At 46.0% G+C, this 22,573-nt stretch overlaps 1 protein-coding gene across 1 annotated transcript in view; it reads left to right on the top strand.

The window, feature by feature from the left end:
- Positions 1-5,748: 5,748 nt before the first annotated feature.
- RNPEPL1 (arginyl aminopeptidase like 1) overlaps positions 5,749-22,573 on the top strand; it is a 43,362-nt gene continuing 26,537 nt past the window's right edge. Inside the window, exons 1-4 of the mRNA XM_073626550.1 lie at positions 5,749-7,104; positions 14,424-14,564; positions 21,824-21,975; positions 22,089-22,205. Of these exons, the coding sequence (XP_073482651.1) occupies positions 6,058-7,104; positions 14,424-14,564; positions 21,824-21,975; positions 22,089-22,205 (1,457 nt within the window). The 5' untranslated portion in view covers positions 5,749-6,057. The remainder of the gene's footprint in view (positions 7,105-14,423; positions 14,565-21,823; positions 21,976-22,088; positions 22,206-22,573) is intronic.

The raw sequence follows: 22,573 nt of genomic DNA, 5'->3' as shown, positions 1-22,573 counted from the left end.
CCACCAGGCAAGGGTTGTGGGGATGAGGCCCTTCTCCCCATCAACATGGGGACAAGGTGCTTTGGGGGGCTACCCCAAAGCACCCTCCCAATGTTGAGGGCATGTGGCCTGGTACGGTTCAGGAGGGGGGGCGCTCTCTCGTCCCCCTCTCTTTTCCTGCGACCTGCCAGGTTGCGTGCTCGGATAAGAGTCCGGTATGGATTTTTGAGGGGACCCCAAGCCATTTTTATAAAAATTTTTGTCGTGGGGTTCCCCCTAAAATTCATGCCAGACCTGAAGGGTCTGGTATGGATCTTTAGGGGGACCCCCCACGCCATTTTAAAAAAAAATTTTGGTGCAGTGTTCCCCTTAATATCCATACCAGACCTGAAGGGCCTGGTATGGAATTTGGGGGGACCTCCACGCATTTTTAAAAAAAATTTTGGTTCCCCTGTGGGGGAATCCCATGCTGTTTTTATCAATGAACTTTTATGTGTATTGCCGGACTGACAATTCATTATAGCCGCGACTCCCGCGAGTAGTTTTAAATGACTTTTTTTCCTTTAGAAACGTCATTTTGCTGTCAGACTGTTCTAAACATGGGAAACATGCGCCACTTTACAGGCATACTATAGACACCCCCCAGGTACAAAATTTAAAGGAATATTACACTTTTATTGTTTCACTTTAAGCATTATTAAAATCACTGCTCCCGAAAAAACTGACGTTTTTAAAACTTCTTTTGCATTGATATATGTTCCTTGGGGCAGGACCCAGGTCCCCGAATACTTTTTAAGACAATACCATGCATTTAAGCCTTTAAAATTAGCACTTTTGATTTTTCATGTTCGCGTCCCATAGACTTTAACGGTTTTTGCGTGTTCGAACTAATTTTTTGCCTGTTCGCATGTTCTGGCTGAAAATAACAATATTGGGCTTATGGCATATGGTGTGAACCGAACGGGGGGGTTGTTTGGCCCATCCCTAGTCTCCAGTAATACCTGGACACAGGATTGAAGGCCTCATCCCACCCAAGACACTTTGAACCCTTCTGTAAGGTAAACAGGATTCCTAGAAACAGAAAACCAGCGCAGACTTGTGCTTCTGCTCATGTGTGTATGCATTTTTTTCCAAGCGAAGGGGCAATGTTAGATGTACTGTGCCAGTTCGTTATATGTGTGCAAGTGTGCATACCAATTAGTGTGTGCACTTGGCTCCCAGTGGCCTATTTACACTGGTCTGTCACTATGAGCAGTTGCTGAATGGTCTTCAGCTTGTTCCTGAGACCTGATCTCCTGTACCTGCACATAACCCGGCTTGCCTTTGGACTTTCCTTCAGCTTTGTTTACCAGATTACTCTGACCTTGACCTGTTTATTGGACTTGTCTCTGCCTGCTGATTCTGTACTGCTTTGCCCTGGATGTTACTGACCTTGGCCTGCCATCTTGACTTGCTTCGCCTGCTGATTCGGTCCCTTGCTGCTTGGTTGTTGCTGGCTGCTGCCTGTCTCCTGGTCCTGCTTCCATCTACTGCTCTGGTGCCAAGCTGCTCCTGCATCCTGTTCCAAGGACTGCAACTACCAGCTCTACGGAGTGGACATCATCAGCCAGCTACTACGGCACTTGTACCACTCATTGCCTTTACACACTTTGTCTCCACCTTCAGGTGTGTTGGGCAGGAGAGGCCTCCACAACGTTCCAGTTTTCTCCAGGTACATGATAACTTCAAGCTCCCAACCCTGAGCCAGGATTACAAAACTGGGAGAACACTGACAAGCCAGTCATCACTCTGAACCTGTAGCTTCTGCTTATCTTCACACAGTGGAGTGGCCTAACACTAGGAGAATGGGGACACTAGTTCTGGCATACCTCCCAACATTTTGAGATGGGAATGATGGACACTTACTAGCAAACCTATGTAGGCATAGGACATGCCCCCTGCCACACCCCCTTTAGAGGAGAATTAACAACAACAAAAAAGGGCTTTTTTTACCACTAGTATTCCTTTATATTGGCTTTTAAAATTTACAAAGGCAGCAATTTAGAATTTGAATGAAAGGTTTAGCACTGGGAAACACTTTTTTTAAAGAATAAAAGTTCTTTTTGTATACAACTATATGGATCAGACCAAAATGAGGGACAAATGAGGAGGAAAGAGGGACAGAGGAACATTGCTCCAAATCAGGGACAGTCCCTCGAAATCAGGGACAGTTGGGAGCTATGGTTCTGGTGACATCCTGGGATTCCCTCAATTTTGAGGGATTTCCTCTCACTTCCTGTTTTGGCTATAGGACAGCAAGTGAAGAGAAATCTTCTCAATGGCAAAAAAGTGACAGGGGCTATAACCCTCTTAACCACTTGCCGAATGGGCCATAGACAAATGATGTCTTGGTTGGCAAGTGGAATGCCAGGGTTATGGCAGTAGCAATATGCCATAAGCCCAATATTGTTATTTTCAGCCAGTGATTCTATACAAGATAAAAGTGGTCTGAGTGGCGAATTTGTCACTGGATCACTTTTAGCGGCTTCCCGGTCTTACCTGACAATTGGTGAAGCCCGGGACCCATCCGGCAGCGCTGGTGGCTTGAAATAGAGATGAGTAAAGGCAAGATGGCCTCTGCTCATCTCTATGACCTTGGAGGACCGAAGCGACATCACAACGTCACTTCTGTTTCCTCCGGCATGTAAACAAGGCTTTTTTTTTTTTGTTAAAGGAAAAAATAAAAAACACTTTTTTGATCTTTTGCTTTGCCCGCCGGCAGGGCGTACATGGACGTCCTCCGGTTTCAGTGCTTATACCGGGATGATGCCTGCACCTACAGGCATCATCCCAGTATCAATGTTTTCAGCCAGCGATTCTGAACAAGGCAGAAGTGATCTGAGTGGCTAATTAGCCACTCGATCACTTCTGCGGGGGGCAGAAGGGGGTAAACTCCCCACCTCTCCTGGGCTCTCCGGTCCCATTGCGGAGGCCAGGAGCGATGCGGTCGGCTGCGATGGCTGCCCTGTTCAGAGAGAGAGATGAACTGACGTTGTTCCCCTCTCTCTGTAACCCTGGAAACCAGAAGCAATGAGTAGTTTGTCACTTCCAGTTCCACTTCTTTGTTTACCTGGCCAGCAGAGGCCAGATGAGTAGCCGATCAGAACGATCTGTGTCTGATTGGCTACATGGGAGGCCAGAGGAGAGATTTGGGGTCTAATAAACCCCAAATCTCTCTATAAAGAGGACCTGTCACGGCCCATACTATCACAAGGGATGTTGTTTATCCCTTGTGATACCAATAAAATACAAAAAAAAAAGAAAATAATTTTTTGTATAAAATAAATAAATATAAAAAAAATTAAAGCGCCCCTGTCCCACTGTGCTTACGAGCAAATGCGAACGCATACCTTACTCCCGCATGCATATGTAAACAGCAATCGAACCACACGCGAGGTATTGTCATGAACGTCATGAACGTAGTTTGCCGCCATTCCACGGGCAGATGCAGATGCACAGATGCAATTTTAACGCATGACATGTTCAGTATCTATTTACTCAGCTTAACATCACCTTTCACATTATACAAAAAAATTTGGCTAACTTTAGTGTTTTGTTTTTCTTTTATTCATGAAAGTGTCCCCCCCCCCAAAAAAAATGCATTCGGAAAACTGCTGCACAAATACAGTGTGACATTAAAAAATTGCAACACCCACCATTTTATTCTACAGGGTCTCTGCTAAAATATTATATATATATATATATATATATATATATATATATATATATATATATATATATATATGTAATGTTTGGGAGTTCTAACTAATTTTCTAGCAAAAAAAGTAGATTTTTACATGTAGGAGCGAAGTGTCAGAAATGGCCCGGATGGGAAGTGGTTAAAGGTAGAGGAGAGATTTGGGGTCTTATAGATCCCAGATCTCTCCATAAAGAGGACCTGTCATGCTGTATTGCTATCACAAGGGATGTTTTAATTTCTTGCGATAGCAATAAAAGTGATTAAAAAAAAATTAATTAAAGAGACAGTGTAAAAAAAAAAAAAGGAATAAATTAAATGAAAAAAAATTTTTAAGCGCCCCCATTCCCCCCGTGCTCATGCGCAATGGTAAATGCATACTTAGGTCATGCCCACAAATGTAAACGGTGCTTTACCACTTCAGCCCCGGAAGGATTTGCCCCCTTCCTGACCAGAGCACTTTTTACGATTCGGCACTGCGTCACTTTAACTGACAATTGCGCAGTCGTGCAACGTGGCTCCCAAACAAAATTGACATCCTTTTTTCCCCACAAATAGAGCTTTCTTTTGGTGGTGTTTGATCACCTCTGCGGTTTTTATTTTTTGCGCTATAAACAAAAAAAGAGTGACAATTTTGAAAAAAAAGCAATATTTTTTACTTTTTGCTATAATAAATATCCCCAAAAAATATATAAAAAAACATTTTTTTCCTCAGTTTAGGCCAATAGGTATTCAACATATTTTTGGTAAAAAAAAAAAAATCGCAATAAGTGTCTATTGATTGGTTTGCGCAAGTTATAGCGTCTACAAAATAGGGGGTAGTTTTACGGCATTTTTATTAATAATTTTGTTTTTTACTAGTAATGGTGGCGATCAGCAATTTTTATCGTGACTGCGACATTATGGCGGACAGATCGGACACTTTTGGCGCTATTTTGGGACCATTCACATTTATACAGCGATCAGTTCGATTAAAAATGCACTGATTACTGTGTAAATGTGACTGGCAGTGAAGGGGTTAACCAGGTGGGGGCGCTGCAGGGGTTAAGTGTGTCCTAGGGAGTGATTCTAACTGTGGGGGGGCGTGGCTATGTGTGACATGACACTGATCACCGTTCCGGATTACAGGGAGCTGTGATCAGTGTCCTGTCACTAGGCAGAACGGGGAAATGCTTGTTTACATCAGCATTTCCCCGTTCTTCCTTTCCGTGAAACGATCACGGGTATCCCCGCGGACTCGATGTCCGTGGGGCCCGCGGTCGGACTCACAGAGTTTGCGCCCGCTGTCCGGACCTCGCGAGATCACGTACAGTTACATGATTTCACGATGCGGAGCCAACCTGCTGCAGTAAAACTGCGGCGGCTGGTCCGCAGGCGGTTAAACCACACATATGAGGTATTGCCAGAGCAAGAGTGATAATTCTAGCACTAGATCTCCTCTGTAACTGAACTGGTAACTTGTAGAAAATGTTAAAGCGTTGCCTATGGAGATTTTAAAGTACCGTAGTTTGGCACCATTCCACGAATGTGCATTTTTTAGAGTATGTCATGTCAGGTATCTATTTACTCAGTGTAACATCATCTTTCATATTTTACAAAAAAAACCTGGGTTTTAAATATATATATATATATATATATATATATATATATATATATACTTGTTTAACTGATAAAACTGAAAAATCGTTGCGCAACGAACAGCGTGACATAAAAAATTGTAACAACTGCTATTTTATTCTCTAAAGCCTCTGCTAAAAAAAAAATGTTTGGGGGTTCTAAGTAATTTTCTAGCAAAAAAAAAAAAATGTTTACATATATGAGAGAAGTGTCAGAATTGGCTTGGCAAGTGGTTAATTAAAACATTTTAAAAAGTTTTGCCTTTAGTTCTATTCAATTTTTTTTATTTCTGCCAGGCAGGGTAGAGAATGAGGATCAGCCCTTGTGACCTCTACAGGAGATCTGGGCTGTCTCCGGTCACCTGTACGGCCCCATCTGCGAGTGAGAAGGGAATGGGAGATGCTGCCACCTAGCGGCGGCCCGTGCCTTGCCGGTTCGTACAACTTTACTGACAGCTCTCCCCTGGTCCCGGGCGTGTACAGCTCTCTGGAAGTAGGCGATTATAGCGCTCCAAGAGCCGTCGTGTAACCAGTAGTCGGAGCACACACACCCGGTCCCGGGGACGGAGCCGCTGCATACCGGGTGGGCTGTTCCGGGCCAGGCCTCGCCTCTCCACTCTGTCACTTCCTGTCCCGGCCGGTGTCGGCTGTCTCTCTTCCCGGTCTAGGCCTTCTGCGGCCCCGATGGATTTTACATAGTGTGACCCGACCGTCGTCCCGTGTCCGATGGCGTCGGCTGCCCGGTGCCCGGCGCTGTGCTGCTGCCGCCGCCCTCTCCACCCCGGGCCAGGCCCGGACTCCCCGCAGCGCTTTCAGCCGGGACCCCCTGACCCAGCTTCGGCCTCCAGCTTCCAGCTCTACCGGCTCCGTCACTTCCACCTGGGGCTGGAGCTGCGGCCCGAGAGCCGGGAACTGTCTGGCTGCTTGGTGCTTGAGCTGAGCCCTGTGGTGCCGGGCGGGCCGGCTCTGGTTCTGGACGTTCACCCGGTGCTTAGAGTCAGCTCTGTCCGGTGTAGAAGAGGGGGGAGACCGAGCAAGAAGAACGAGAGACCTTGTTCATGTCCTCCTAATGACTACAGTGCTCACCACCCCTGGAACCCTGAGGACCCCACCCATGGGTGCCAATGTAAACAAGACTTGGGGTCCTCCTATTCTCCTACCACCATGGACTCTTCATCCTACGCCACCCCTCAATCATCTACAGTGAGCCCCGCTACAGCGGAATCTTCACCGGTGCTCACCCCGGAACCCCTCGACCTGTCTGTTCCACGTTCAAAAAGTTCTACCACTTTGCCACACCTCGTGCCAGGTGACGTTACAGACCACGTTTCTGCTGGTACGGGTTGTCCCATCATCAACGGTCATCAGCCTCCAGGATCTTCCCCTAAAAGTTCTGCTTCGGCTCCGTTTACATCTACTGCTTCCCCCGCCACTGATCTGTCTTCCCGCTCCTCTACGTCATGCTGGTCCTCAGACTCTCTCGTGTCCCCGACCCCCGACAGCGGCTTTGCCACTTCAAGTATGCCCGCTCCCCTTTCCTTAACGGACATTCCTGCATCGGAAGCACTGCCTTGCACTTTTAGCCAGCCATGTGAGTTCCATAGTGCCAGCGACTCTGCGCCCGCTCACTCCACCTGCTGCTTTCCGTTGGACTTTAGGGTTGAAGAGTTTACAGATTATGGCTCCGCGCTTACCATCACTGTGCCTGAAACCCTGCGAACGAACGAGACGTTCCAGGTCATTGTACACTACGTTACAGGCGAGGGTCCTGCGGTGAGTGTTTAATTGCCACAGGACTGATGATTGTTGTTGTTATCAAGAAATTCTAGAAAGAATGTCATCCCTCAGAATTCCTGCATGTCCATGATCCAATGCAATAGCTTGCTCCCTGACTTTTCTGAAAGTCGCTAGTTGCATATTATCAGAAATGTCTACATAGAGTTCGTAGTACAGTGCTTGGGCCTGGTAATGGATTGCTAAGGCATGCGCCACTGCCTTGTGGGGTTAGAAAGGGACCTACATATTTGTCCCACAGCAGGAAGTGTGGATGTTTTAGGGGAGTGCCAAGGTTATATATAGAGGTGGGTTGGAGCTCAGTGGTATTAAACCACAAAACAATATTCTGTAAACAATGGTGTTTTAGGGTGTTTACAGCACCACACCAATGTATATAGGAAACCATAGTAGATAATAGTAATAATTACTTTAGTAATAGTAAAGTATGGGGCTTTAATGGTGCTTATACTTTGCGGGATGGAAACAAAAACGCAATATACAAAAACCCAATGAACAAAAACACAGTAGTTGTAAATTAAAGCGGAGCCCCACCTAAAAGGGGAAGCTCCACTTGTTTGCACCCTCCCTCCACTGTCACATTTGGCACTTTTGGAGGGGGGGGGGGGGGACCTGGTTTTGACAGGTACTAGAGCTGCACGATTCTGGCCAAAATGAGAATCACAATTTTTTTGCTTAGAATAAAGATCACGATTCTTGTGGCGTGATATCTTTCACATTATACGAAAAAAATTGGGCTAATTTTACTTAACTTTACTGGTTAGTTTTTTTTTTTTATTAATCCATTAAAGTTATTTTTTCCCAAAAAAATGCATTTGAAAGACCGCTGCGCAGTGTAACATAAAATATTGCAACAACCACCATTTTATTCTCTAGGATCTCTACTAAAAAATGTATATGTAATGTTTGGGGGTTCTAAGTAATGTCTAGCAATTTCTAGCAAAAAAAAAAAAAAAAATGATTTTAACTTGAAAACAACAACTATCAGAAAAAGGTTTAAGCCTCTTTCACACGGGGCAGATCAGTCATGATCCGCCCCGTGAACACACGCTGGCTCAGCGGGGATCGCTCCGCCGATCCCCGCTGAGCAGGAAGATGACAGGTGCATCGCTGCACGCTGTGCAGCGACGGACCTGTCAGAGCGCCGCTCTCCCCTATGGGGGGATCGGATGATGACGGTCCGTAGTGTCCGTCGTCATCCGATCCGATCCGAAAACGGAGGGAAAAGTAGGTTTTTCCTCCGTTACACTTTTCGGATCGGAGCGGGGTCGGATGTCAGCGGACATGTCACCGCTGACATCCGACGCTCCATAGGGATGACTGTATGTCCGTTTTTCATCCGAAAACGGATGGATGAAAAACGGACATACGGATCATCCGTGTGAAAGAGGCCTAAGTGTTTTAAGTGGTTAAACATTCCTAATTTACATACAGAAGTCTATTCCTTTGAAGTAAAAGACAAATTGATACAATGTTTAGACTTAACATTCCACTGATAGAATGTTTTAAAACTTGGCAGACTGCTCAGACTTTGACTTTTGAGGCAGAGAGAAAATTCTCTGCATACCAAAAGATCGGGAAACCCTTTGTCAAGATCGCAAGGGGGAAAAAATCGTGATAACGATTCTTGACGATTAATCGTGCAGCTCTAACAGGTACCCGCTCCCACTCTTCCTAGAAAGATTGCCAAAGATCGCCACAGCAATCTTCAAGTATGTCTGGCCTCCCCCCCCCCCCCCCACTGCCTTCTGGGACAAACACACAGGTCCCAAAAGACGGCGGGACCCTTCAGAAAGTGCAACGTAACTCGCGCATGCAAAGTAGGAAACTGGCAGTGAAGCCTGACTGCTTCACTGTCGTTTTTTTCTTAGTGAAGATGCCGGCGCTTGCACCCCAAGCCGTTTGAAGAATTGGCTCAGGTGCTGACATTGCGGGCTCCCTGCACAGGTAAGTGTCCTTATATTAAAAGTCAGCAGCTACAGTATTTGTAGCTGCTGACTTTTAATTTTTTTGGGGGGAAGCCTGGAGCTCCTCCTAAAAATAAAGGCAAGGTTTATAGCCGAGACATACAGGGTGTTTTTGTTTCATTATACGTTGTTGACCACTGGTGCTGTATGTGGCTATATAATGCAGTTGATGCTGAAGTGCTTTTTATTCTATTACTTTTATAATGTACAATGTGTTTTCATATGTTGTGTTTTTTTTTTCCCTCCTGCAAAGTGTAAGCACTGTTACAAGAGAAGTATGGCTTTAAAAAAAAAAAAAATGTATACTCACCTAGGTGGATGCAGCATCAATCCAATGCTGCATTTGTCCCCCGCTGGCTCTGCACAGAGAACAGAGCGATCAAACACTGCTGATCAATCAGTTCTCCCCTCTGCTCTGAGCAGAGAGACATAACTGTCAGTCAGCGGCTTTCTGCTCCTCACTCCAGGGTGGAGCGGCTGGCTCAGGCTTTTGGCAGTTCGCTGAGAGGCTGAGCCAGGCGCCGATCCAGGATTCTGGGTGGATCCTGACCATTTGGTCGGGATGGTTCCAGAGCCTGGACCGGATCTGTGACGTCAACCAACAGCCGGCTTCAGCCCACTGTCTGCTGAAACCGGGTCGCAGGAGTGCAGAACGAGCTACACTCCTGTGATCCACAGGAGAAGTTCAGGCAAAAAAAAAACTTTGGCTATACTTCTCATTTAAAAGCACCATACTTTACTCTACTATTTGGTTTGTTTTAAATCTCAAAACAAGAATGTAACTTATTTATTACAGGTATTTATATAGCTCTGACAATTTACACAGTTCTTTACATATATTGTACATTCACATCAGTCCCTGCTCTAAAGGAGCTTACAATCTAAGATCCCTAACTCACATTCATACATACACATACTAGGGACAATTTAGACCGGAGCCAATTAACCCACCAGCATATCTTAGGAGTAGGCAGGTACAGGGAGAACATGCAAATTCCAGACAGGTAGTGCCTAGTGCTGCTAGGTGGAAGTGCTAACCACCTAACCACTGTGTTAATGTTAAGTCGCGTATGTTGTTATCTCCTTCATTACAAAACAAATCCTGCCCCGGTTCATTATTTCATCTGTGATGATTTTTTCCCATCTTGCAGTTTAAAGCGGAACTACACTGCATCTGAGAACCACAAACCAAAAAATGCTATGTAACGCATTTTTTAACCTTGCCCATCCATCTATGTCTCCATACTTTGGTGCCCTTTCACACTGGCTTTCTGATCAGGTCCACCTTTCAGTTTTTCAGGCGGACCTGATTGGACGCTCCATTCATTCCTGTGGAGTGGCGAATGTCAGCGGTGACATGTCCGCTGACATCCGCCGCTATCTGATCCTATCCTGTCCATGAAATCCAGACAGATGGAGACCCTATTTTCCATCCATCTGGAGGATCAGATGAAAACGGACAGGCGGTCCATTTTCATCCGATCTCCCATAGAGGAGAGCAGGGCTCTCACAGGTCCGTCTCTGCACAGTGAGTGGAGACAGACCTGTCAGCCGCCTTCTCAGCGGGGATCAGCGGATTGATCACCCGCTGAGCAAAGCGGAGTCCGCCGGGCGGACCGCCCGTGTGAAAGAGCCCTTGGTTTGCTGTCAAATCATTTTGAAAAACAGTCCCTAGCAGGTCTGGTTGTGGCCATCTTGAGTAGGGGCAGATGATTTGTGTGAATTTTTTTTTCCTGGAATCCATATGCTCTTAGCTCAGGGATGAACACAAGAGGGTGTGCTTAGCTGAGAAAACCCCTCCTGAAGACTCCTGGGATGTATGACATCATTTGCCTAGGGCTTGAAACCAGGAAGTAACTGAAGAAATGTAAAAAAAAAAAAAGGTTTGTAAAAAGTACATGTTTTATATACTTTTCCATTCATTTACTAATACTAGCGGCGTAAGGATTAAAGTGGTTCTAAAGGCATAATGTTTTTTACTTTAATGCATTCTCTGCATGAAGGTGAAAACACCTTCTGTGTGCAGCTATCTCACAGCCTCCTCTTATACTTACCTGTGCCCAATCTCGATCCAGTGATGTGCACGAAAACAGCGTCTCTTTCTGCTCTCTTTTTCCGAGAGGGCAAATTGATAGCCAAGGAAGCTATTGCCTCCTGCTGCCGTCAATCAAATCCTGTGACAAGGGAGCAGGGGGCAGTGTCGCACCACGCTGTCTGTGTCTATAGACAGAGCCAGCACGGCGTAAGATCAAGCATGCAGCAGTGCCACTATAGGAAGCTGCTACCTATGGTGGCACACCGAGAAGAGGAGGAGTCAAGAGCGCCAGCAGGGGACCTGGGAAGAGAAGCATCAGAGCTGCTCTGTGCAAAAGCATTGCACAGAGAGCAGGTAAGTATAACATGTTTGTTGTTTAAAAAAAATGCCCTTCACAATCACTTTAAAAATAGTCAATGTTGAGTGAGAGAGTGAAGTTCCACTTTAACAATTTTTAAAGTGAAAGTAAACCCATAGATTTAGTCTTTTTTTTCTCAAAACTGCTAACTAACGCTAAACCTATTCTCGGCCACATTCCGAAGCCCCTACATGGGGGATGAATGTCGGGCGGCATCAGCTGGTTCAATAGACCCCACCATTCGGGCCTTGTGTAGTACAGCCGGTCCGACGGAAGCCAGCTGTTTGGATAACTTCTGTCAAAGGGGCATGATCAGGGGTGTTCTGGCGGGGGGGGGGGGGCGGGGGTCAGAACACAATAGCTCAGCAGGGGAGATTACTGTACTAATATTGCATAGTTAGTACAGCGCCTCCTCCCGAGCTGTTCAGTTTTTCTTTTTTTTCCGTTCAGCCGTTGGGTTGAACGAAAAAATAAACTAATAGTGTGTGCCAGGCTTAGGCCTAATCTATCTAGCTCTGTAAAGAAAGATTCGCTGGACTTGCCTATTCTGCAGCTGTTCCAGTCCAGGAAAACGACAACGGCTGGGAAGTGACCTAACCCATAGAGTTACTATGACGCGTCCATTGTCGGCTGCCTCTCCTGCACACTCCCACACACTGAAGCCGCTGCTGATGCTAAGACTGCACAGGAGCAGCTGCAGAACAGGTAAGTATAGCGATTTTTGCTTTACAGGGCTAGATGGATTAAGCTTAGAATGTGGCAGAGAGTAGGTTTAGAATTAGGTTTTGACTAAACTTTCACTTTAACACACACATGGTCAAGCAGCATCTGCTCTGCCCAGAACTATCTGACTAACTAAGGTAGCAGAACCTGTTATGACACCAACCAATCTCAGCACCTCCAGCACTAAGCTTTCCCCTTCTCCATTTTACGAAGTAACCCCAAACTTTATAAATAATGCTCAAATGACAAAAGTATTTAATTCATGGAGATTAATATTTGACAACATTGTAAATCTTTCTTAGCTTGTATATCACTTTCAAATGCCACTGAGCATTAAGGCCTCATTCTCACGAGGCGGATCCGCTTCCACGGAGTCCGCCTCGGTCCACCGGCTCAGCGGGAGATCTCTCCGTTGATCTCCGCTGAGCCGGCGGATGACAGGTCCCTCTCTGCTCACTGAGCGGGGAGGGGCTTGTCGAGCGCCGTTGGTTTCTATGGAGAGATCGGACGAAAATGGACCGCATGTTCGTTTTGATCAGATCTCACCCGATCCGATCCACCAGCGACGGATCTGAATGTAGAGGCATCCGTCTACTTTTAACAGGTCGGACCGGGTCGGATGTCAGTGGACATGTCACCGCTGACATCCGTCACTCCATAGACTAGCATCGAGCGCCCGTTCTGGTCCGCTGTCAAAACTGACAGGCGGACCTGAACGGTCCGACCGTGTGAAAGGGGCCTAAGGCCCAATTCACACCTGAGCATAGCGGGAAGGTGTGTTCCTGTTTGCGGGTTTTTTTGTGCGCATCAACGCGCGTATCGCACATTAAATCGGCACATTAAATTGAGTGGTCTGCCCTATGCGTGACAAAGGGATTTTTTCAGTGCACGTGGCAAAACAGGCATCTGCTACCCATGCTTGGGATGCCGTTAACAATTAATGACACTGCAAGCGAAACCTGCGATTGTAGCACGTTTGCAATGCATATCCGCAACGTGATTCAATATGCACACTCTTGTGTGTTTTGTCACACGTTTAGGAAACGGGCAGTTATGAATGCAGCCTATAGGTCAACATAGCAAGGAATTCAGATAACATAAGCACCAACATCACACAGATTAAAGGCGTTTATTGGTAAAGGTTCACCTTTACCAATAAAAATGCCTATGTAGGTAAGGGGCATCTGTAGATAAAAACAAGCTATGCAGCTTTGACCGAAGTTGTATAATGTCCTGCATGCAGAACTTTGGTGTGCTTTCCAAAAACACAGTTAAACCGTGGGACCTAATAGGATTCTATGGGAAAGTGCAGCTAACCTGCATGAAAACCACGGGAACACTGCTCTGCAGCAGATCAGCATGAAGCTTTCCTTAAGAAGCAAACTACAACCAGACAAGATTGCCTTTATTATGAAATTTAAGAATCAATTGCTCCAAAGTGCAGCTACAGAGGTCATTGAGGGCTTGTTTTAAGGCCAGTTCACACCATGCCTGCACAGGAACGCGCTGTGTGTTCCTTTTCAATTTAGATCACATGCACAGTGCAGTTCATTTCCATTTTGCAGCAGGTGTGAATAGAACGTTAAAGACACCCCAAACGCAGTGTGTATTCTTGTACCAGATCACATGGTCCTTTTGTATCATGCGACTCGGTTAGAGTGCAATTTAAAAAGATGTGCATGCACTTCTTTGATGCCGTAAGGTGCGATTTTAGCCTAATCAAAATGAATGTGCTGAAATCGCACTTTATGTGAATTGTACGGAAACCCACAGCGCGTTCCTGTGCGATTCATGTGTGAGCATGGTGTGAACCAGCCCTTAAAGCTTGTTTACTGCTTGGTAAAAACATGTAAATACTTGAATGTCCGCAGCCTGGCCGCTGGTTCGTTACTATAGCTATGAGATCTCCTGTTGTAAATTCTAACTCCCCCTCCCATCCACCTCAAAGTTTGGTGTTTCCATTCCTTCTACGTTGTTCTTTGTTCTATAAGATAAATGTAAAACAAATCCAGCAATCCAAGTGGAGCCCACTTCTAATGGGTGTTGCAAGTGTGAAGACTGGAGATGTCAGGTGTACACTGTCAGAGCCTCCTAGAAATGAAGAAATAATTTTGTTGGTGTAAAAAGCTTCAGCTTCTAGCAAGAACTCTGTTTCGCCCATGCTGCATAAGTATTAAAATATTACCTGCAACAACTTTCTAATAATGTTTTTCAGATATGGTGGCTGGATCCTGAACTCTCCTATGGAAGCTCAGAGTTGTTTGTGTTTACTCAGGGGCACTCTGTTTGCAATCGCTCCTTCTTCCCATGTTTTGATACACCAGCTGTAAAGTGTACTTACTCTGCCTCTGTCAAGGTAAGTTAAACAGCCTTTGTTTTGATAACCATTTTATTTTCAGCAGCTCTGATGTCCAGTTAGCCTCGGTTCACACTAGAACGTAGTGCTGGAAACCCGCGATCTGTGTGTGTCCTGCACCGCATTTAAAATGCACTGCTGTTGCAATCTGCAGCGGGTGTTAATGTTAACACCCCAAATGCAGGTCACAAACGCAGCGCATTACTGTGTGATTCATAGTGTGAACCAGGGCTTAGCACTTTCTTACAAAAATTATCCACTGTTTGATGGATTTGGATCAGCATCGGTAGGGGTGATGGATTTGGATCAACATCGGTAGGGGTGATGGATTTGGATCAGCATCGGTAGGGGTGATGGATTTGGATCAGCATCGGTAGGGGTGATGGATTTGGATCAGCATCGGTAGGGGTGATGGATTTGGATCAGCATCGGTAGGGGTGATGGATTTGGATCAGCATCGGTAGGGGTGATGGATTTGGATCAGCATCGGTAGGGGTGATGGATTTGGATCAGCATCGGTAGGGGTGATGGATTTGGATCAGCATCGGTAGGGGTGATGGATTTGGATCAGCATCGGTAGGGGTGATGGATTTGGATCAGCATCGGTAGGGGTGATGGATTTGGATCAGCATCGGTAGGGGTGATGGATTTGGATCAGCATCGGTAGGGGTGATGGATTTGGATCAGCATCGGTAGGGGTGATGGATTTGGATCAGCATCGGTAGGGGTGATGGATTTGGATCAGCATCGGTAGGGGTGATGGATTTGGATCAGCATCGGTAGGGATGATGGATTTGGATCAGCATCGGTAGGGGTGATGGATTTGGATCAGCATCGGTAGGGGTGATGGATTTGGATCAGCATCGGTAGGGGTGATGGATTTGGATCAGCATCGGTAGGGGTGATGGATTTGGATCAGCATCGGTAGGGGTGATGGATTTGGATCAGCATCGGTAGGGGTGATGGATTTGGATCAGCATCGGTAGGGGTGATGGATTTGGATCAGCATCGGTAGGGGTGATGGATTTGGATTAGCATCGGTAGGGGTGATGGATTTGGATCAGCATCGGTAGGGGTGATGGATTTGGATCAGCATCGGTAGGGGTGATGGATTTGGATCAGCATCGGTAGGGGTGATGGATTTGGATCAGCATCGGTAGGGGTGATGGATTTGGATCAGCATCGGTAGGGGGTGATGGACTCGGATCAGCATCGGTAGGGGGTGATGGACTCGGATCAGCATCGGTAGGGGGGGTGGACTCGGATCAGCATCGGTAGGGGGGGTGGACTCGGATCAGCATCAGTAGGTGGGGGTGGACTCGGATCAGCATCAGTAGGTGGGGGTGGACTCAGATCAGCATCGGTAGGTGGGGGTGGACTCAGATCAGCATTGGTAGGGGAGGTGGACTCGGATCAGCATTGGTAGGGGAGGTGGACTTGGATCAGCATCGGTAGAGGGAGTGGTCTCAGATCAGCATTGGTGGGGAGGTGGACTCGGATCAGCATCGGTAGGGGGGATGGACTCGGATTAGAATCACTAGTTGCAGTGTCCTAAGTGGCAGTTTACCTCTTTGCCTGGTGTTGCAGATTCCTATTACAGTGAAAGTTGGCTTCACAATAGCTTATGACATTCTTAAAATATAGTGGATTTACCTCGAAGTGGAATGTACCAGTCCTTACCTGTAATCAGTAATTCTCTGCAGCTAATGATATTATTATAATAGGCAGTAAATTTGAGTCCTGATTTCATTTACAGTTGCTCTGTTATGCAAAGTCAGAGACCGATCGCCTGCAATAGGTAATCTGTGAGTGATAGTAAAATCTTCTATTACTTCCAAACCACAACAGACAAAAAGATCAGCACCTCCTAAAGTTTTATGTTTTTTATAGTAAATCCAATAAAAGCATAACGTCCATAGCTAATCCCACAGCAAGGCACCCATTGGAGAAATACTCCTGAGGGTCTAACAACAACAGTGCCTGCCTTATGTAGATGAGATAAATTCTTATTTTGTATTTTACATTGGTTCTCTGTCCAGACAAGTGCCTTTTTTTTTGTTTTTTGTTTTTTGTGGCTAGCCATTACGGTATAGCTGCACCTGTAGCAGGTATCTGGATTTTTAACTTGTTTTTTGGGGGCTTGTTTTGCTGTGATACTATCATTGCATTGTTATGGACTTAAAATACGGATGTTGATTTTATTTGATGCAATGTGTAGCATCAATGGTTGGTACAGGATTAAGCATAATAAAAAAAATTGAATCGCGCTAATGATCGTAAATACATGAAATATAAAATCAATAAAATTTGAAGAGTTCATTAAATTGGAAACCCAATCAGTCCATATAGAAATCTATCAGTGATTGAGATAGTGAGTCTTGATTATAATTTTATAAATGATAAATCCACCATCATCCACCTCACGTGAACAATGCCGCCACCAACAGTAGAATTAGCTGCTTACCAGCTCCAGTTAATCCCCCGTTACAAGGATCAAACAACGCCTATGGCTTATAACCCAGCCTGGGCCTTTCTCCTGGTAATGCCGTTCTCCTGTACCTGGGACGTCACCTAGGGTTGGACATTTCAGCAGTACAGCCTGTGCAGGTGCATAAGGGCCTCTGAGGTCCTGGGGGTCATTAGAGTTCTTGGTATACTCCACATCCACTTGAAAGAGTGACGTCTGGGGTACAGGAGAACGGCATTACCAGGAGAAAGGCCCAGGTGAGCTGGTTGAAGGTGAATTTATCATTGGGGATAATCAGGACTCACTATCTTAATCACTAGTGGATTTTTATATGGCCTAATTGGGTTTCCATTTTAATGAATTCTCAACTTTTATTAATTTTTTTTTTTTTTTTAATTATTTCATGTATTCATGCTCATCAGTGCGATTCTATTTTTTATGATATCGCTATACTGTAATTATGTTATACAGGAGAATTGCTGTTTGATCTTTGTTTTGTTTTTGTTTTTCCATTAGCGCAGTTTTCTTCTTATTTTCCTTAGGCCCCATTCACACTGGGGCAGGGGCGTTGTCGGCGGTAAAGCGCCGCTATTATAAGCGTCGCTTTACCGTCGGTATTGGGCCGCTAGCGGGGCGGTTTTACCCCCTGCTAGCGGCCGAGAAGGGGTTAAAACCACCGCAAAGCGCCTCTGCAGAGGCGCTTTGCCGGCAGTATAGCTGCGCCGTCCCATTGATTTCAGCGGAGTGTATACCGCTCCTTCACCGCTCAGAAGATGCTGCTGGCAGGACTTGTTTTCCCGTCCTGCCAGCGCACCGCTCCAGTGTGAAAGCCCTCTGGGCTTTCACACTGGAATTAAAGCAGCGGCACTTTCAGGTCGGTTTGCAGGCGCTATTATTAGCGCAATAGCGCCTGCAAACCGCCCCAGTGTGAAAGGACCCTTACAGGATTAGGCATGGCTGTTATGCTTTTTATAACCCACTTTAGTAAAGAATGGGTTTTTAATGGATTTCAATTTACTGACCAAATTGCCAATAACCATTTTCATGGGTTGTAGTGATGGCACCTCAATGAAATGACAGCACATCTGACACATTTAAAATACTGGCATGTTTTTAGGTGTGACTTAACATCATCAGAGTGTGACTTGGGTATAGGTGAGATGGTATCTATTTATGGGACAGTGGAAGTAATGGAATAAAAAGTGAGGTTGTCCAGCTTTGACTGATGAAGGTGTAAGAATAGAATTGTACTGTACAGCAATGGGCTCTACATTTTTTGTGGTTTTGTTATATGGATAAAGATTAGGGATGAGCCGAACACCCCCCTGTTCGGTTCGCACCAGAACATGCGAACAGGAAAAAAGTTTGTTCGAACACGCGAACACCGTTAAAGTCTATGGGACACGAACATGAATAATCAAAAGTGCTAATTTTAAAGGCTTATATGCAAGTTATTGTCATAAAAAGTGTTTGGGGACCTGGGTCCTGCCCCAGGGGACATGGATCAATGCAAAAAAAAGTTTTAAAAACGGCCGTTTTTTCAGGAGCAGTGATTTTAATAATGCTTAAAGTCAAACAATAAAAGTGTAATATCCCTTTAAATTCCGTACCTGGAGGGTGTCTATAGTATGCCTGTAAAGGGGCGCATGTTTCCTGTGTTTAGAACAGTCTGACAGCAAAATTACATTTTGAAGGAAAAAACTCATTTAAAACTACCCGCGGCTATTGCATTGCCAACAATACACATAGAAGTTCATTGATAAAAACGGCATGGGAATTCCCCAAAGGGGAACCCCGAACCAAAATTTAAAAAAAAAATGACGTGGGAGTCCCCCTAAATTCCATACCAGGCCCTTCAGGTCTGGTATGGATATTAAGGGGAACCCCGGCCAAAATTTAAAAAAAAAATGATGTGGGGTTCCCCCTAAATTCCATACCAGACCCTTCAGGTCTGGTATGGATTTTAAGGGGAACCCCGCGCCAAAAAAAAAAAAAAAACGGCGTGGGGTCCCCCCAAAAATCCATACCAGACCCTTATCCGAGCACGCAACCTGGCAGGCCGCAGGAAAAGAGGGGGGGGGCGAGAGTGCGGCCCCCCCCCCTCCTGAACCGTACCAGGCCACATGCCCTCAACATTGGGAGGGTGCTTTGGGGTAGCCCCCCAAAACACCTTGTCCCCATGTTGATGAGGACAAGGGCCTCATCCCCACAACCCTGGCCGGTGGTTGTGGGGGTCTGCGGGCGGGGGGCTTATCGGAATCTGGAAGCCCCCTTTAACAAGGGGACCCCCAGATCCCGGCCCCCCCCCTGTGTGAAATGGTAAGGGGGTACAAAAGTACCCCTCCCATTTCACTAAAAAACTGTCAAAAATGTTAAAAATGACAAGAGACCGTTTTTGACAATTCCTTTATTTAAATACTTCTTCTTTCTTCTATCTTCCTTCATCTTCTGGTTCTTCTGGCTCTTCTGGTTCTTCCTCCGGCGTTCTCGTCCAGCATCTCCTCCGCGGCGTCTTCTATCTTCTTCTCCTCGGGCCGCTCCGCACCCATGGCATGGGGGGAGGCTCCCGCTCTTCTCTTCTTCTTCATCTTCTTCTCTTCTTCTCTTCTTCTTTTCTTCTCTTCTTCATTTTCTTCTCCGGGCCGCTCCGCACCCATGCTGGCATGGAGGGAGGCTCCCGCTGTGTGACGGCGCTCCTCTTCTGACAGTTCTTAAATAACGGGGGCGGGGCCACCCGGTGACCCCGCCCCCCTCTGACGCACGGTGACTTGACGGGACTTCCCTGTGGCATTCCCCGTGACGTCACAGGGAAGTCCCGTCAAGTCACCGTGCGTCAGAGGGGGGCGGGGTCACCGGGTGGCCCCGCCCCCCGTTATTTAAGAACTGTCAGACGAGGAGCGCCGTCACACAGCGGGAGCCTCCCTCCATGCCAGCATGGGTGCGGAGCGGCCCGGAGAAGAAAATGAAGAAGAGAAGAAAAGAAGAAGAGAAGAAGAGAAGAAGAGAAGAAGAGAAGAAGAGAAGAAGATGAAGAAGATGAAGAAGATGAAGAAGAAGAGAAGAGCGGGAGCCTCCCCCCATGCCATGGGAGCGGAGCGGCCCGAGGAGAAGAAGATAGAAGACGCCGCGGAGGAGATGCTGGACGAGAACGCCGGAGGAAGAACCAGAAGAGCCAGAAGAACCAGAAGATGAAGGAAGATAGAAGAAAGAAGAATAAAGGAATTGTCAAAAACTGTCTCTTGTCATTTTTAACATTTTTGACAGTTTTTTAGTGAAATGGTAGGGGTACTTTTGTACCCCCTTACCATTTCACACAGGGGGGGGGGGCCGGGATCTGGGGGTCCCCTTGTTAAAGGGGGCTTCCAGATTCCGATAAGCCCCTCGCCCGCAGACCCCCACAACCACCGGCCAGGGTTGTGGGAATGAGGCCCTTGTCCTCATCAACATGGGGACAAGGTGTTTTGGGGGGCTACCCCAAAGCACCCTCCCAATGTTGAGGGCATGTGGCCTGGTACGGTTCAGGAGGGGGGGGGGGCTGCACTCTCGTCCCCCCCTCTTTTCCTGCGGCCTGCCAGGTTGCGTGCTCGGATAAGGGTCTGGTATGGACTCCCACGTCATTTTTTTTTTTAAATTTTGGTTCGGGGTTCCCCTTTGGGGAATTCCCATGCCGTTTTTATCAATGAACTTCTATGTGTATTGTCGGCAATGCAATAGCCGCGGGTAGTTTTAAATGAGTTTTTTCCTTCAAAATGTCATTTTGCTGTCAGACTGTTCTAAACACAGGAAACATGCGCCCCTTTACAGGCATACTATAGACACCCCCCAGGTACGAAATTTAAAGGGATATTACACTTTTATTGTTTGACTTTAACCATTATTAAAATCACTGCTCCTGAAAAAACGGCTGTTTTTAAAACTTTTTTTTGCATTGATCCATGTCCCCTGGGGCAGGACCTGGGTCCCCAAACACTTTTTATGACAATAACTTGCATATTAGCCTTTAAAATTAGCACTTTTGATTTCTCCCATAGACTTTTAAAGGGTGTTCCGCGGCATTCGAATTTGCCGCGAACACCCCAAATTGTTCGCTGTTCGGCGAACTTGCGAACAGCCAATGTTCGAGTCGAACATGAGTTCGACTCGAACTCGAAGCTCATCCCTAATAAAGATACTATATAAATCATGTAACTCCAGAGATTGTACCTTAAATAGAAATCTCTATATTTGTATATTGACTGTTCATTAAAGAGGGACTGCAGTCTGCTCACATCATTTGTAATAAAAACATCTTTGCCATTCTGAAGCTTCCCTCCAACCACTTTGCATATTATTTTATATATACTGTGATTCTGTATTTGCCAAATATGCTGCAGAAATCTCCCTCCACTGAGTCTGGCTGCAACCATTTTAACTGTGGGCAGCTGAAGCCGCTGCCTGTTCACTTCCTGGATTTACACAGACACACAGAGGCACACCAGCTCTTTTTACCAGACAAGAAACAGGAAGTGGGCTTTCTAAGGTATTTACTGCAAGAAAAAAATATTTTACTATCCAAAGTTAAAACAACAAGGCAGAGCATTTAATAGATGGAAAGATGAAAGAATTACTGAAGGTCCGCTTTAAGATCAGCTCTATTTTACTTTATTGTATGCAAGTTAAAAATAAATTAGAGCTGTGTGCTGATTGATTTTGGTTGCAAGGTTTGGAAGAACCTTTATTCCCTGCCATGGATGCTGCAAGAAAATGTTATAATGAACAGTGTTAATCCTAATTTCTTATATACTTTTCTCAGGCTCCAGCAGGAATTCGGGTGCTTATGAGCTGTACTCACAGTTATTACATAGAAGAAATGGGCATCTTTCACTTCTACATGGAGCATCCTGTTCCTGCCTATTTAGTGGCCCTGACTGCAGGTCATTTGCTTCCAGCAGATATTGGCCCCAGGTAACCGCATTTCATATGGTTGCATTCATCCACTAAATGCTTTTGTTCACTGTGGCATTTTTTTTTTCTGCTATTACTTGGTTTTATGTACTTTACTGTTTGTTTTCTAACAGAAGTCGGGTTTGGGCTGAACCCTGTGTGCTGCCTTTGGCTGTCGGTAAATTAGCTGGGCGAGTAGAACAGTGGCTTCAGGCTGCAGAGAGCTTGTACGGACCCTATATCTGGGGACGGTAAGATCAGATGTAACTATAGCTATATAAATATGTTTTATACATTTCCAGAGACAGGTAAAGTGGTTCTAAAGGCAGAAGGTTTATTATCTTAATGCATTCTATGCATTCAGATTAAAAACCCTTCTGTGTGCAGCGGCCCCCCTAATACTTGAGCCCCATCTCGATCCAGTGATGTTGCACAAGAGCCTCAGCTGTCTGGGACTCTCCCTCCTCATTGGCTGAAACAGCAGTGGGTGCCATTGGTCCCCGCTGCTGTCAATCAGTCAGTAAGCCAATGAGGAAAGAGAGGGGACGGGGTTTGAGCCACGGCTTAGTGCCTGAATGGACACACAGAGCAGTGGCTCGGCTTGGGTACCCTCATAGCA

Source organism: Aquarana catesbeiana, linkage group LG04 (genome assembly GCF_042186555.1).
Source record: "Aquarana catesbeiana isolate 2022-GZ linkage group LG04, ASM4218655v1, whole genome shotgun sequence".
NCBI classification, from domain to species: domain Eukaryota; kingdom Metazoa; phylum Chordata; class Amphibia; order Anura; family Ranidae; genus Aquarana; species Aquarana catesbeiana.
This window is presented reverse-complemented; position numbering and strand designations above follow the sequence as displayed.